General features: G+C 34.9%; 1 protein-coding gene across 1 annotated transcript; it reads right to left on the bottom strand.

Annotated features, from left to right (window-relative positions):
• Window positions 1-3,487: 3,487 nt before the first annotated feature.
• Window positions 3,488-15,979, bottom strand: nphp1 (nephronophthisis 1). The gene is made up of 20 exons (XM_073827054.1): window positions 15,776-15,979; window positions 15,639-15,703; window positions 15,460-15,520; window positions 14,323-14,441; window positions 13,938-14,187; window positions 13,749-13,850; window positions 13,115-13,200; window positions 12,883-12,925; window positions 12,425-12,509; window positions 11,950-12,044; window positions 9,963-10,091; window positions 9,284-9,358; window positions 9,048-9,158; window positions 8,537-8,619; window positions 7,674-7,750; window positions 5,439-5,541; window positions 4,707-4,819; window positions 4,463-4,536; window positions 3,959-4,003; window positions 3,488-3,861 (listed from the first exon to the last, which is right to left on the bottom strand). Exons 1-20 carry the CDS (start codon window positions 15,839-15,841, stop codon window positions 3,613-3,615), a joined length of 2,031 nt encoding a protein of 676 aa, XP_073683155.1. The 5' UTR covers window positions 15,842-15,979; the 3' UTR covers window positions 3,488-3,612.
• Between the last annotated feature and the right edge of the window lie 951 nt (window positions 15,980-16,930).

Raw genomic sequence — 16,930 nt, 5'->3', positions numbered from 1 at the left:
TGAAACATCAATACAGGTCCTTCTGCAGAGTGCAGTTTAGAGATATATAATCAAATTATGTTACAGTATATGAAGTCACCATCACAAGACATTAGGTTACAATTATAAGTCAAATTCTAATAACTATTATCTTTACTATTATGGTGTGGAGACAGAAACTAGCACACATAACTACTGTACACACATACTGTTTTTTATATAATGTACAGTATATACAGGTGCATCTCAATAAATTAGAATGTCGTGGAAAAGTTCATTTATTTCAGTAATTCAACTCAAACTGTGAAACTCGTGTATTAAATAAAGTCAACGCACACAGACGGAAGTAGTTTAAGTCTTTGGTTCTTTTAATTGTGATGATTTGGCTCATTTAACAAAAACCCACCAATTCACTATCACAACTAATTAGAATGTTGACATGGAAACCAACTAATAAACTCAAGAGACCTGCAAAGGTTACTGAGCCTTCAAAATGGTCTCTCAGTTTGGTTCACTAGGCTACACAATCATGGGGAAGACTGCTGATCTGACAGTTGTCCAGAAGACAATCATTGACACCCTTCACAAGGAGGGTAAGCCACAAACATTCATTGCCAAAGAAGCTGGCTGTTCACAGAGTGCTGTATCCAAGCATGTTAACGGAAAGTTGAGTGGAAGGAAAAAGTGTGGAAGAAAAAGATGCACAACCAACCGAGAGAACCGCAGCCTTGAGAGGCTTGTCAAGCAAAATCGATTTAATATGGGTGAACTTCACAAGGAACGGGCTGAGGCTGGGGTCAAGGCATCAAGAGCCACCACACACAGACGTGTCAAGGAATTTGGCTACAGTTGTTGTATTCCTCTTGTTAAGCCACTCCTGAACCACAGACAACATCAGAGGCGTCTTACCTGGGCTAAAGAGAAGAAGAAATGGACTGTTGCCCAGTGGTCAAAAGTCCTCTTTTCAGATGAGAGCAAGTTTTGTATTTCATTTGGAAACCAAGGTCCTAGAGTCTGGAGGAAGGGTGGAGAAGCTCATAGCACAAACTGCTTAAAGTCCAGTATTAAGTCACTGCAACCATTTACCAAGAAATTTTTAGAACACTTAATGCTTCCTACTGCTTTTTAAAAATGCTGATTTCAATTTTCATTAGGATTTGGCACCTGCCCACACTGCCAAAAGCACCAAAAGTTGGTTAAATGACCATGGTGTTGGTGTGCTTGACTGGCCAGCGAACTCACCAAACCTGAACCCCATAGAGAATCTATAGGGTATTGTCAAGAGGAAAATGAGAAACAAGAGACCTAAAAATGCAGATGAGCTGAAGGCCACGGTCAACGAAACCTGGGCTTCCATACCACCTCAGCAGTGCCACAGACTGATCACCTCCATGCCACACCAAATTGAGGCAGTAATTAAAGCAAAAGGAGCCCCTACCAAGTATTGAGTACATATACAGTAAATGAACATACTTTCCAGAAGGCCAGCAATTCACTTTTATTGGTCTTATGAAGTATTCTAATTTGTTGAGAAAGTGAATTGGTGGGTTGAGTTTTTTTTCACAATTTGAGTTGAATTAATGAACTTTTCCACGACATTCTAATTCATTGAGATGCACCTGTAATGAGATATTACATGAAGGCTTTTCTTCTTAACTTTTTAAATGTAAGATTATGTATGGTATATGGTGAAAATATAACAGTTAAGTGTTTGTATTACCCTGTTGTGTAATGTCAGAAGCATCTTGAAGAAATAACCCAAAATGAAATTCCTATTACAATTTCAACTATTTTTGTTTTAGCGTTTTTTTTTTTTTTTTGTTTGTTTTTTCAGGGTCTGAAAATGATGACCACTCTTTATTTTTGGGGTGAACTATTCTTTTAATGCACAAATAGTGGAGTTAGACATTAACGTGTTGCTAAGCTAACCACACAAAAACATAACCCACATAAATATTGAGTAAAATACTCAAATTGTAGTTACACTGAACTGTTTTTATCAATACTTGGCAGTACTGAATGTACATAAATTTATCTTGCCTCATCCACTATCTTGAAGGAACTTTTTCATAGAACAAAACACTAGAGATGGTCTAGAGGAGTAACTAAAAGTAGCTAATGTAGTTAAAAAAAAATATTCAGCAGCATATCTGATTCTTTAGCTGCTCTAACTGTAAATATATCTTATTTAAAAAATATTTAAAGGAAACCCCGGGTATTAAGACTTGTATGGCTTAATATTACATAAATGATGTCTCTTTCTGAAATGTGCAGTAGAAACCCTATTAAAGATTTACGTTATTTTAAAATCCACATTGTTTTATATATATTTTGGACTATGGGGGGTGCCATTATTTCTTTGACGTGTAATATTTGCACTCAGTGAGCTACTGGTGCTACCTGTTGCTATTTGTACCACAACACAACTCTGAATACACAACCCGGAAAATAAAATACAGATACAGTGAAACCAAATGCCGTACGATAGATTTTTTCCCGCAAGGAGTCTAAACTCCCCCGGATATCGAGTGAAATCCGCGCTAAGAAACTCCTTCAGTGGCTGCAGCATCATGACAAGTGCCAGCATGTTTACATCCTGCCAGGATGGCATCTGGCATTTCTTGTCTGTAAGCTCTTTCAGCACCTGTAGTCTACTAAAAGCCTAAAAGGCATCAGGGCTAAAGTGGAGAGAACAAAGACGCAGGTCTTTAGGAAGTATTATTCATCCACAGGCATCTTCCCATTCTTTTCTCCTCTTCTTATCCCTGGGAAAGCAGTCACATTGCTTCTCTTGTTGCCCCTCGACTGAAAATTACAGTCAAAAGCTGCGCAATGTGGCATTGTATCAGTATTTTATTTTCAGAGTTGTGTATTATGAGTTGTGTTGCGGTAAAAATAGCAACAGGTAGCGTCTGTAGCTCACCAAGAGCTACCATTTCACGTCATCAAAATAACGGTGCTCCCCCATAGTCAAAAACATGCATAAACCGATGTGGATTTTGACTGTAGTTTAGCTACCTGCTGCTTGCAGATTTAAAAACATGTTACATGTGAGCAGGTAACTTATATAATACAGTACAAAATTAAACATTCAGTTGGCATGTTATCACACCTCTATCATTAGCGATACTATGGTAGATCTTTCTTCAGAACAATTATTGCTGATTAATTTCTCCATCCTTATTAGCAACTGACACCACACCTCGGGATGGCTGGGCGAGGCGGTGTGTCAGACACGGAAAGAATGGGAACAGCTTTCTAAGTGAACGACTTGTTTAAAAGGAGTGGGATATGTTCAAATAAGAGGTTTGCTTGTGTTAAAGACAAAGAGGTGTGTACTTAAACCATGTAGTTATAGACTTGTGTGAGAAAAAAAATAAGAGAAAGAAAAAGGGAGGAGTTGTATTTAGGAGGTGTGGTTCTTAAAATAGACCATTATTTAAGGTAAGGGCGGTGGCTTTACAACCACATGGAAGAAGAAAACAATCACATGGAGAAACACTGCATGTATGGCTTCATTAACATAACATAACAGATTAAACTGGTTTATTTATGTTTAATATCTAAATACAGATTTTAAAAAGACTAAAAAATACACTTTTGGAGAACCATGTGATAAGTCAGTCTCTAGAGTCAGTGCTGGGCACTGCTGATGAGGTCATAGGTCACCTGTGTGATGTCAAAGGCTTGATGTAAACATTGAGAGGACAGCAGAGTCTCCACTGAGGTTTTTTGGGAAGGGCTGTAGATGATACGAGCGCGTTGAGATTCCACTCCCTCATCTGCCCAGCAGGGAGCAGGCATTTCAGCAGAGTACAACAATGGAAACACACTGCCCATATAAACCGTCACAAACATCTGCTTTAACACATTAACGTCCCTCTGAAATACAAAGATACACACATTGCATTTAAACAGCATGAATAAATACATTAAAATAGTACTGTGGCAAACGTGACATTTCACATACACACTGTACCTTTTCAGATCTCCTTAGGTTACTCTCTGATTCAGTCCATGATTTCTGTAAAATCAAGTTTAAGTTTACTACTTTTTATAACATTTGCTCCATCTATAACATTATACCCTGATGTACATGATGCTATGTTATTGTCCCCAGAAGTTAAAGGGATAGTTCACATAAAAATGAAAATTTGAACGTTGTGTTGTTCCAAACCCGTAAGACATTTTTGGTTCATCTTCAGAACATAAATTAAGATATTTTTGATGATGTCTTTGGCCTTGAACATGGTAGTACCATTGCTGTCTATGCAGAGCCAGAAAGCTCTCGAATTTTATTAAAAATATCTTAATTAGTGATCTGAAGATGAATGAAGGTCTTACACGTTTGGAACGACATGAGGGTGAGTAATTAATGACAGAATTTAATTTTTGGGTGAACTATCTAGACAAAAATCAAAATTCCCTTCAGTCATGTCCTCAACTGGTAAATCAATTTAGAAATAAAATATTTTAGTCTCACCCTAAATGCATCCATCAGGTCTGGTTGATCTAGAACCTCAGGAAAGGTGGCTAGAACCGAGCTGCAGATCAAATCTAGGTGAAACACAGAGCAAAGCTGTTTATGTTCACTTTTACATTCTCATATTCATTTATGTTTAACATTTACATTTGCGTTGAGCTGTGACAGAAACCTCAAATACACATTACATACACATCAAGCACTAAGACTAAACTAAGAAGAACTAATGGAAAGTGTGTGTTACCTGCATTATACATGGTGACTCTATCCAATAAAAGAGCATCAGCGAGTATTTGCCTGTATGTTGCCAGCAGTTGTAATGTGGACAGACTTCCGACTATAGTTTCTGGCAGCAGACTTATGAAACATTTAGGGGAAAGGAATTAGTAACAAGATACATTTTCTTTTTCATGAATATTAAAAAAAACACTGTGGAACCCCACAGCTGACAATAAAAATCTAAGCAACCGTTTAAAAGTTTGGGATCTTTTTTAAAGATCTTTTTAAAGAAAGAAAGTAATATTTACATTCAGCAAAGATGCATTAAATTGATCAAAAACAAGAGGCATTTATAATGTCACAAATTATTTCTATTTCAAATTAATGCTGTTCCTTTGAAACTTCTATTCATCAAATAATTCTGTAAAAATGCCATGGTTACCACAAAAAATTAAGCAGTATAACTGTTTTCAACATTAATAATAATATGAAATATTTTTTGAGCACCAAATCAGCATTTTAGAATTCTAAAGGATCATGAGACACTGAAGGTTGAAGTAGTGAGTGCTGAAAATTCAGCTTTTTTCACATGAATAAATTTAAAATAAATTAAAATAAAAAGTTCTTTCTTTTAAATTGTAATATTTCACAATATCACTGTATTTTTGGTCAAATAATGCCAGCCTTGGTGAGCATATATTGACCCAAACTTCCAAACAATAATGTATGCTTTAGTCTAGTGTGGAGGCATTCTTACTTTAGAAGTTCTCTGCTGCGTGTGTTTACTGATTTGAGCTTAACAACAAGTTTAGGGATCTTCCTTGACAGCAACATCTGCTGAAACACACCGGTGGGATATCCTGAGGAGTTTAAATCAAACGTAAATTCATGTCCCAGTCACATTTCCTTGGTTAAATAAACATTACTTACATTATCAGAAAAACAATGAAAATAGAAAAAACAATTCTATTTTATATTTATACATTAACAATGTAATTAATGTTATATTTATTAAAGCGAAGTATGAATCTCATCAAGTTCTCATCAAGTAAAAAAGTGTTTTTAAGCATTTTCCATTTATTCCAAAATAACTCAAGGCAGTAACAATTTAAACAATATATATTATTTGTGCATGTATGTTTAGTTATTCTTTATAACAGTTAACTTATAACTATTTTTGAATTTTTCAGATAATCAGTCATCAAAGTTAAATAAATATAGGTCACAGACATAGAAATTTACTTTAAATTTCACCAAGCTTATTACTCACTAAAAAGGGTAGGGATCAGGGTAAATTTAACTTATTTTATCTTCTGGGAAATATGTAAGTATCTTATGTGGCTTCTGAAGGGCAGTTCTAAATTTAAAAAATATGATATTTAGGCAAAATAAGAAAAATGTACACATCTTTATTCTGTTCAAAAGTTTACACCCCTGGCTCTAAATGCATCGTTTTTCCTTCTGGAGCATTGGCGAGTATGAACTGGTATGCATGTTATAATCTAATAAGTTAATTAGTGTGTACCGTAGAGCAATGGGGGTTCCACTTTCATCAAACAGTTTAAGAAACTCCCACACATCATGTTTTCATGCCATTTTAAGTCTTATTTTGACTTAACATAGTGGTTATATCAAAGTGTGTAAGTTGTTCACTTACTTTTTTAAATAAGTCTTCTCATTAACACCATTATTTTGTTAATTCAGACTGATTTGCGAACACGCACAAACACAAGAAGCAGAATTTATCACATGAACCAATCACAGCCGAACATAACCAGACATATCCAATCATATCGCAGTGGAGACTCTGCCTCCTCTCACTTGACTTTCCTCTATTCATTCTTTATTACCCCCCAAAAACTCATGGCATGCTTTAGGGCAGTGGTTCCCAAAGTAGGGGTCGTGAGACATTGAGCGGGGGTCGCGAGATGATTTCCAAGAAATCAAATAATTTTTTTTAAAAACTATTATAAATATTTTATCCATAACTAACAAAAGATGAAAACTAGTAGTTATTAGTTACATTTAAAAAACATGCAAATTAAAAAGCCATCAGCCCTGCAAATTTCTTTCTGTTTGATCGCGACCCCTGAGGTGATTACGACAGATTAACGACACATCAATAGCGTCAGTTGCAGCAGATCAATTTACAGCACCATGTTAAACATTCCGACATGTGCACGTAACCTGTAGGTAATTTTCATCGCTTTATGCTTAGGATATTACTTTTGTTGAAATGAAATGTTGGTTCATATCGATCAATGACAACACAGATAGGCCAGCGGAGGAAAGCGGAGAAGCACCACCGTCAGAAAGTCCAACGCCCTCAGGTACGGAAAGAGACCGGCGTGTGCATAAAGAGGACATCCATAAACAAGTCGGCTCAGCCTTACTCTAAGTGTCGAAAGTATCGAGAGGAATTTATCCAGTATGGATTCACATGCGTCATCGTCAATAACGTACAGCATCCCCAATGTGTAGTGTGCACCGAGGTGCTTGCACATGAAAGCCTAAAGCCTGTAAAAATGTGAAAAAGACCGTTGTGTTCTTTTGTGTTGTCATGCTCATGTTTGGATAGACCTATTGGCGCATGTGTGCCGTTGCACGCAACGTTTGTATATTTTAAACACGTTCGAGGATAGTGGGGGTCACGTGTCACTGGCACGGTTATTTTGGGGGTCGTGAGCTGAAACGTTTGGGAACCCCTGCTTTAGGGTGTCTGTTAAAATTCAGTGGGCTCAGGGGAGGCGAGAAAGACACAGATTCCCGCTGTAACTTTACCTGCTGGTGTCACTGTTGGACAAAATTTCTTTAGGAAAAAATTTATGATTTACTCACTTTTTAATGATATATTTTGTAATATTGCAGTTGTTTTATTTTTGTATTACAATTTTTTTTTTCATCCAATATTTTGAGGAGACACTACCTCCCTTGCCTCCTCAGAGGAAACGATTCTGGTGAGTGTGTGTGTATTTCTGTAAGAGAATGTTACCTCTTTTGGTAGATGTGGTATCCATATCAGTGTCTTTCTCGAATGGTGTGCCACCATGGATAGTGAGCTCTTGTGTCCTGCACACATGCATATAGTTTATATGTAAGTACAGTTGAGGTCAAAAGTTTACATACACCTTGTAGAATCTGCAAAATGTTAATTATTTTATCAAAATAAGAGGGATCATACAAAATGCACGTAATTTTTTTATTTAGTACTGACCTGAGTACAATATTTCACATAAAAGACATCTACATATAGTCTACAAGAGAAAATAATAGTAGAATTTATAAAAATGGAGCTGTTTAAAAGTTAACATACGCTTGATTTTTAATACTGTGAATGATTTTTTTTTATTTATTTATTTTTTTTTAGTGATATTGTTCATGAATCCCTTATTTGTCCTAAACAGTTAAATGAAAATTTCTTTTAGGTCCCACAAATTGTTTGGTTTTTCAGCATTTTTGTGTATTTGAACCCTTTCCAACAGTGACTATGATTTTGAGATCCATCTTTTCACACTGAGGGACTCATATGTAACTATTACTGAAGGTTCAAACTCTCACTGATGCTTTAGAAGGAAACACAATGCATTAAGAGCTGGGAGGTGAAAACTTTTTGAATTTGAAGATCAGGGTACATTTAACTTATTTTATCTTCTGGGAAACATGTAAGTACCTTCTGTAGCTTCTGAAAAATGATTTTAAAAATTTGATATTGAGGCAAAATAAGAAAAAGGGACAGACCTTCATTTTGTTCAAAAGTTTACACCCCTAGTCTAAATGCATCGTTTTTCCTTCTGGAGCATCAGTAAGTGTGAACTTGTATGCATGTTATAATCTAATAAGTTAATTAGTGTGTACCGTAGAGCAATGGGGGATCCACTTTCATCAAACAGTTTAAGAAACGCCCAACCACAGCTGAGGTCTCCTCTCTCTCCTGTGGACTGAAAGAGAGCACAAACATTTTTTTATGAAAGAACCTTGTCACTCCTGAAAAAGATTTTTTTTTTGGATACTGATATCATTTCAAAAAATGGAATATTTACTCCTATATATATTCCATTAGTAAAGGGATATTTCACCTAAAAATGAAAAGTTTGTCATTATTTACATTAATTACTGTGGAACATAAAAGGATATATGATGACTCCACAGTGACTAAATGACAGAATTTTTATTTTTGGGTGAACTTTTTCTTTAATAGAGATCAATGGGTGTGTTTATGGAAATATGTGAGAGGGTAATAGATAAGTGATCTTTTGTCTTTCTGAGGTTAGATGAAGGCCATGTCCTCTTTGATCCGAGTTGGGTGGTTCTGTCATATGATTGTTTAAACGATAAGAACTTTTTATTGCAAGAAATAGTTGCTCACATTTCTTATGTAGGTTACACCCAGTTCAAACAGAATTCCAAGATCAGGAGTTTCAGAGTCACAACGCAGGAAACAGTCTCCATCCAGCAAACAGGGCAGCATCCCAGTCATCTGAAATACACAATTAGTTTCAAAGTTTAAAAATCGTAAAACTTTACTTCTAGTTTTAATTTAGATTTCAAATCCCAGATTTGTAATGTGAATTTTGTACGTGTTTAAATGTAGTTTAGTTTTACCCGTGGAGAAAAGCTCCAGGTCTTTTGGCTCTTGGAGTTGTAAGTGGCTCTGACTGTGTGAATGTTACTCAAAACCTGAAAAGAAAATTTTTAAAGTAAACTTAACAGATAACACAATGACTGAGAGAAACAATGGCGCCATGTATACTGCATTTGTGTCACACGACACCCGTTTACAATAAACGTTGGGAAGACAAATTGGTTTTTAATGCACGTTAGAATTATTCAGCCGTTTACAATGACTTAAGTGACTCATTTAGAAACGTCAAAGGAAAGGTGAACTGTGCACAATGAATGCTGGAGCATTGCACCATAACACTTCACTTAATATCTAACAGTTTGTAGAAAAAAAATCCAATGTCGTGAAAGACAAATATTGTACAGATACCAAGTAATAAAATGATTAAACAGTTAACACTCAAGACTCAAATATGCCGTAGTATTTTACACTCATGCTTTTGGATTGCAACTGTATTCATTCAAACACCCCAGTTGTTAATCCCATAATGCTTTGTCATTTGTTTTAGGTTGGTTCCACCCTGGTTACTGTTCCACATGAGCAACATGTGATGTCAGAATCTAATAAGGAATCATTACTCAAGCTTTTCCACAAAACATTTGTATGCAAATCTCACTATTTTATGATTATAAAGGGGTTGTGTGTTTATGTGTGTGTTACCTGGGTTCCGTTAAAGGCACAGAGCCGAACGTGCCTGCTGAGCACCTGTAACCCAACCCCAGGGGGTGGGATCATTCGACAGCTCCACAGGGTCAGGGTTAAACTCACTCTAGATGGGCGTCTGTGAACCTGGACAAATACATACATACACATTCTTTCTTATTATATATACTACTGGTCAAAAGTTTTTGAAAGAAGTCTCTTATGCTCACCAAAGCTGGATTTATTTGTTGGGAAATATTAATACAATTTAAAGGAACACTCCACTTTTTTTGGAAATAGGCTCATTCTCCAACTCCCCCCGAATTAATAAGTTGATTTTTACCGTTTTGAAATCCATTCAGCCGTTCTCCTGTTCTGGCGATATCACTTTTAGCATAGCTTAGCATAGATCATTGAATCCTATTAGACCAATAGCATCGCGTTCAAAAATGACCAACGAGTTTCCATATTTGTCCTATTTAAAACTTGACTCTTCTGTAGTTATATCGTGTACTAAGACCAGTGGAAATGCAAAGCTGCGAGTTTCTAGGCTGATAAGATTCGGAACTACACTCCCATTCCGGCGTAATAGTCAAGGAAGTTTGCTGCTGTAATATGGCCGAAGCAGGCGGAGTATTATCAGAAATGAGTTCCCAGCTAGTTTAGCATTTGCACGTGTGCTGCGTGGTATTACTGCTCCTGCTTCAGCCATATTACGGCAGCAAACTTCCTTGACTATTACGCCGGAATGGGAGTGTAGTTCCTAAACTTATCAGCCTAGAAAATTTAAGCTTTGCATTTCCACCGGTCTTAGTACATGATATAACTACAGAAGAGTCAAGTTTTAAATAGGACAAATATCAAAACTCGTTGGTCATTTTTGAACGTGATGCTATTGGTCTAATAGGATTCAATGATCTATGCTAAGCTATGCTAAAAGTGATATCGCCAGAACAGGAGAACGGCTGAATGGATTTCAAAACGGTAAAACTCAACTTATTAACTCGGGGGGAGTTGGAGAATGAGCCTATTTCCAAAAAAAGTGGAGTGTTCCTTTAAAATAACCTTTTTCTATTTTAATATATTTTAAAATGTAACATTTCTGTGATGAAAAGTTACATTTCCAGCACATTTACTCCAGTCGTCAGTATCACATGATCCTTTAGAATTCATTCTAATATGCTGATTGCTGCTTAATTACTTTTGGAGCTCAATTATTAATAGTTTTTATTATTATAAATATTAAAAACATTTTTGCTGCATAATATTTTAATGGAAACATATAATGGAATATACAATATTTAAAACATATTTAATGGAATATATTACATATAGTTTTTCAGAATTCTTTTAAGAACAGAACGTTTAAAATATTTTTTTATAGAAATCTTTTTTAAACATGTCTTTTCTGTTACTTTTGAATAATTTAATGCATTCTTGCTAAATAAAACAATGTAAATTTTACAATTTTAAATTGTGAATACTTAACAATATTATTGCTTTTATTGTATGTATCATCAAAAAATTGCAGCTTTTATTTTTTAAATGTGACCCTGGATCACAAAACCAGTCATAAGCACGGGTTTGTAGCAATAGATTGTATGGGTCAAAATTATCGACTTTTTTTTATTCCAAAGATCATGTTCCATGAAGATATTTTGTAAATTTTCTACCATAAATGTATCGAAAATTACTTTTTGTTTAGTAATATGCATTGCCTAGAACTTCTTTTGGGCAACTTTAAAGGCAATTTTTTTCAATATTTAGATTTTTTTGCACCCTCAGATTCCAGATTTTCGAATAGTCGTATCTCAGCTAAATATTGTCAGCTAACAGCTTATTTGTTCAGCTTTCAGATAATGTATAAATCTCAATTTCCAAAAATTGACCCTTATGACTGGTTTTGTGATCCAGGGTCACAAATATGTTTATATTAATTATATTTATATATTTTGTTATTAAATTCTTATTAAATGTGGCTTGCGTGTGCTTTGCAGTTAGGTACCTTGCCTGTGTCTGGGTCCATATGGAGATCTTTAAAGGAGAGTTGTGATTGGCTAAGCTTGGGCTGAAGGAAGTGACTTGCTCTGTAAGATCTTCCTGCTTGACACAAACACACATGGAAAATGTATACAGTATGTATGGTAAGTGTAAAATATAGTTATAAAATCAGAATTCTTGTCAGATGTTATAATGTAGAACAGCTTTAAAAACTGAAAAAGGAATTTCATCTATCTACCTTTTTTTCCTATGAGTGGGAAATTTGTAAATTTTGTGGGTCTGGCTTTCAGTTTTATCCACGTCCAGCTATATTTAGCTGTACAATACAGCTAGTTTTGCTGCTTGATATTGCAAATTAATGTATTTTACCATTTTATTTAAATATTTTATCTAAATTACAAACACACTGGTTTGTAGTGCAAACAGTTTACTTCCATGTTGAAGAATAGGTTTTGAAAAATGTAAGAACAGGTAGTGACCTTCCTCTAGGAGTCTGGAGAGAGTCGAGGGTCTAAAGCCTGGTGGGATGGCACCCATTGCTGAAAGCACATCAGTAGCATCTATCTGCAGACACAAAACACAAGCATATTTCAATATGCTAGTTAGAAATTGATGGTGTCTAATAAATGTGTGATTTAGTATTTATTATTATTAAAAGGATAGTTTACCCCAAAATGAAATCTATCATCATTTACTCACCCTCAAGTCATTTCAAACCTGTATGAGTTTCTTTATTTTGTTGAAAAATGTTGGTATATATGAATAAGGACTATTTGGTATTTGCTTACCAACATACTTCAGAACATTTTCTTTTGGTGTTCAACAGAAGAAAATTCATAAAGACTTGGAACAACATTAGGGTGACTAAATGATGACAAAATTTTAATTTAGAGGTAAACTATTCCTTTAAGGGTGTAATTATCAATATAGAATATACCTCAGTAACAGCTTTACGCACGGTGTTCCAATTGGATGCTTTGCTAGTAGGAAAAGAGATAGTATTTAATAATTTTCTTGAATAACTGGCTGATAAACTTAATCTTCTGTTTATTTCCTTTCAACTTCAGAAGTTTACTTCTCTTTAATTAATAAAAAAGCACAGACAAGCACAAAACACAACAAAATATGGAAACAATGCTGCTCTCTAGTGGAGAGAGGGGAAATATCACCTGGACTTCATGTCAGGTTCCTCCTCATCCTCTTCACTCTCCCCCTCATCCTCATTCTCTCTCTCACTATCCTGTGGAGACGACATCTGAAAACATACAGTTAAATACATTTACAGGTGTAATTCATCCATGTCTAAACACAAGTCTAATTTTCAATTTTACAAATTAGTGCTTAGGTTTTTTTTTTATCATACATTCAAGAGGTTAATTTGTATATTTTTAAAAGTGTACAGCCTACACCAGTCCCTAACTGGTTGGAATATGATTTAGACAACATAAAGGTATAATAAAAACATCCTTTAAATGCATAATGTGAAAAATGTGAGTCCAAACCATAATAATATAAAACATAATTAAAGCAGTACACTGATGGAAAACTGTATTTAAATGTAGTTAAATGTATTTTTTTTCTCCAATCTTTATATCAAAATTTACACTTAATAAACTGACAAAAAACACAGTTAAACTTACTTGTGTAAAAAGCAAAACTGAATTAAAATACAAAATTCTAGGGTTTTGATAAACAATAAAACTCAGACAATAAAAATAATGGGCGTATCTGACTTCCATGTTATCAGATATTTACACTCTGCATGTAAATCCATTCACTGAGTGCCTGTGACATTATACGGACCTTCAGGAAGGTTTTAGGCACTAGGCCCTTCTGGCCTTTTGAGTTTTGAGCCAGCCACCATCCATCCTTATTCTTAGAGACAACTTTCAAAACCTCTCCTTTCTGGAATAACACACAAATAGACTTAGTGCAAGAAAATAGCCTAAATTCAAGTATTCAATAGCTAAAACAAAATGTTAGGACAGTTACCTGGATGCTGAGGTCCCCTTCTTCCTCTCCCGTAAATGCACTGAGAGCAATGTAAGAGACAGATCCCTGCCCTGTGGCAGCTGGACCGATATCTGCATCCTCATCACCACTGTCAGCATCATCATCATTGTCCTCATAATCATCCTGCACTTCTTCTTCAGCATCATCATTCTCAGAACTCTCATCTTCTTCATCAGTATTTTCCTCCTCACTCTCCTGTTCTGCCTGAGATGAACTAGGACCAGCCGTCCTACATGGCCAAGAAAAAAAAATGGCAAAGTAGATTTAAGAATGGTTTGATGGTTTGTTTGATTGCATGATAAAGTCTCTAAGATCTGTGCTGCACAGATGAGTAAGATTTGTTTGAATGGACATGGTTACTAACTCATCATAAGGCTGCAGCTGAAGAGCTAGAGACTGTAGACGCTCATGTAAAGTCAATAAACGCTTCTCCTCTTCCCTCTTACACTGGTCATAATTTCCCACTGGAGCCGGCTCATCTGCCTGCGCACATGGAATTCAGCATAAAAATTACATAAAAATAATAGTAGGATCTCACATAATACATTGTATAGGGTTCAGTATAAGTTCATCAAAAAAAGAAAGAAAGAAAAGAAAAGAAAAGAAAAAAAAAGAAAAAAAAATAATAATTTTATACACAACCAGTCAAAAGTTTTTGAACAGTAAGATTTTTAATGTTTATTAAAGAAGTCTCCTCTGCTCACCAAGCCTGCATTTAATTGATCCAAAGTACAGCAAAACAGTAAAATTTTGAAATATTTTACTATTTAAAATAACTGTTTTCTATTTGAATATAATTTAAAATGTAATTTATTCTTGTGATTTCAAAGCTGAATTTTTAGCATCATTACTTCGGTCACATTATACCCGTAGAAATAATTCAAATTTTCAGATTTGCTGCTCAAACAACATTTATTATTATGTTAAAAAAAAAAACTAAAATTAATTTCTATAATTTTTTCCCTCAAAAAAAATTATGATGACACTATACAATGGTATAATGTATAATGTTACAAAAGCTTTTTATGTCAGATAAATGCTGATCTTTGGATCTTTCTATTAATCATAGGATCCTGAAAAAAATGTACTCAACTGATATAAATATTGATGATAATAATAATAATAATGTTTCTTGAATAGCAAATCAGCATATTAAAATTATTTCTAATTCATGTGACCGGAGTAATGATGCTAAAAAAAAACATCAGCTTTAAAATCACAGGAATAAATAACATTTTAAAATCTATTCAAATAGAAAACATTTATTTTAAATAGTAAAAAAAATATTTCAAAATTTTACTGTTTGCTGTACTTTGGAGCAAATAAATGCATGCTTGGTGGGCAGAGGAGACTTCTTAAAAAAACATCTTAAAAAACTTACTTAAAAAAATCTTACTGTTCAAAAACTTTTGACTGGTAGTGTATAAATTCTATACACATATGTATCAATTTATGTTAGATGAAGTGACAATACAAATAAACAGACATAAATAAACATTACTTTAGATAATTTCTTCAAACTCTTCAAAATGTCCTCCACTGCGCGCTGTAACTCTTTGCACCTGAAATACAAACAGCATTACAATTCACAGGAAAACACGCTAGAAATCAAACTACGCGCTATGTGACCTAGTTGATGTAGAGACGTTTAAAAACACAACAGACAGAAGTCTCCTTTACCTCTCCAATGTTTCTGTCCTGTCTGACGCATCTGGTTTAGCAGCCTGCTGCACTAAAGCATCCACCTGCAGGACAGATAATAGTCAGCAGAGATTTAACGCGCACTATAAAAAGAACGAACATTTAATTCAACCAACTTTTCTCTTGATGTCATCCGTCTCTCTTTGGACCGTCTGAAGAGGTCCTCTCCTTTTTGGAGGCATCTTCTATTCGTATTTAACACGACGCAACAGAAAATGTGATCACACACGCCATTTTAAAAGTGCAATTTCATTAAACGTCCTAGTCGTGGTCAGATTTAGGAAAACAGAATGCATCAGAGGCGCCATGACAGACGCTGCGGATAGGGTTGCTAAGATACTTTTACGCGACGCTGTTATTACATCATCACTGCGCGCCTGTGATTTTTTTTCATATGATTTTAATAGGTAAATTTCATATGCATAAAAAACGTTTGCTAATCTAGACCATATTTTTTATGTTTTTTTTTTTTTGGGGGGGGGGGGTCCATTATATATATTTATTTTAAAAATATATAAATGCACTTTTTGCTAAGGAGATAAAGATAGTGATGTCATTTTTAGGGGTTCAAGAATGGACACGGATCAACGATCTCCAAGTAAAACTAACTATAGCACGTTTTTTAAGTGTGCATTGGGCGGTTTTACACACAATATTCGTACCATATGACATATGACTCCTCATTCCGGACAACTTTGCCTCTAGAAGCACTGCTGTCAATCAAATTGTTTGTTAAATGATTGAGAAGATGTAAAAAAAAAAAAAAAACCTACTTTTGCGTTTTTTGCTTAATCTGGGAAAAACACCGCAGTACAATTCTCTGGACTCTCTAGATCAGGGGTTTTCAAACCTGTCCTGGAGCCTCCCCTGCCCTGCACATTTTGCTTGTCTCTCTCATCTAATACACCTGATTCAAATCATCAGCTCATTAGTAGAGACTGCAAGACCTGAATTGGGTGTGCCTAATAAGGGAGACATACAAAATGTGCAGGGCAGGGGAGGCTCCAGGACAGGTTTGAAAACCCCTGCTCTAGATCATTAATTATATATATATATATATATATATATATATATATATATATAATTGACATTTATATATTGATATATAATTATTGATAACTGGAAACTGCTATGCGGTTTCGTTATTACTGTCAGTTTTGGGCTGTGGCTGTGTAATCTGGTACAACAGGTTTTTCAAAAAAGTACTTTTGTTTAAGTAAGTAAAATATGCATACAGTACATTTAAACAAAAATCTGTGCAAAGTTCTGTA

This window comes from Garra rufa, chromosome 21 (assembly GCF_049309525.1).
Source record: "Garra rufa chromosome 21, GarRuf1.0, whole genome shotgun sequence".
NCBI lineage: Eukaryota > Metazoa > Chordata > Actinopteri > Cypriniformes > Cyprinidae > Garra > Garra rufa.
This window is presented reverse-complemented; position numbering and strand designations above follow the sequence as displayed.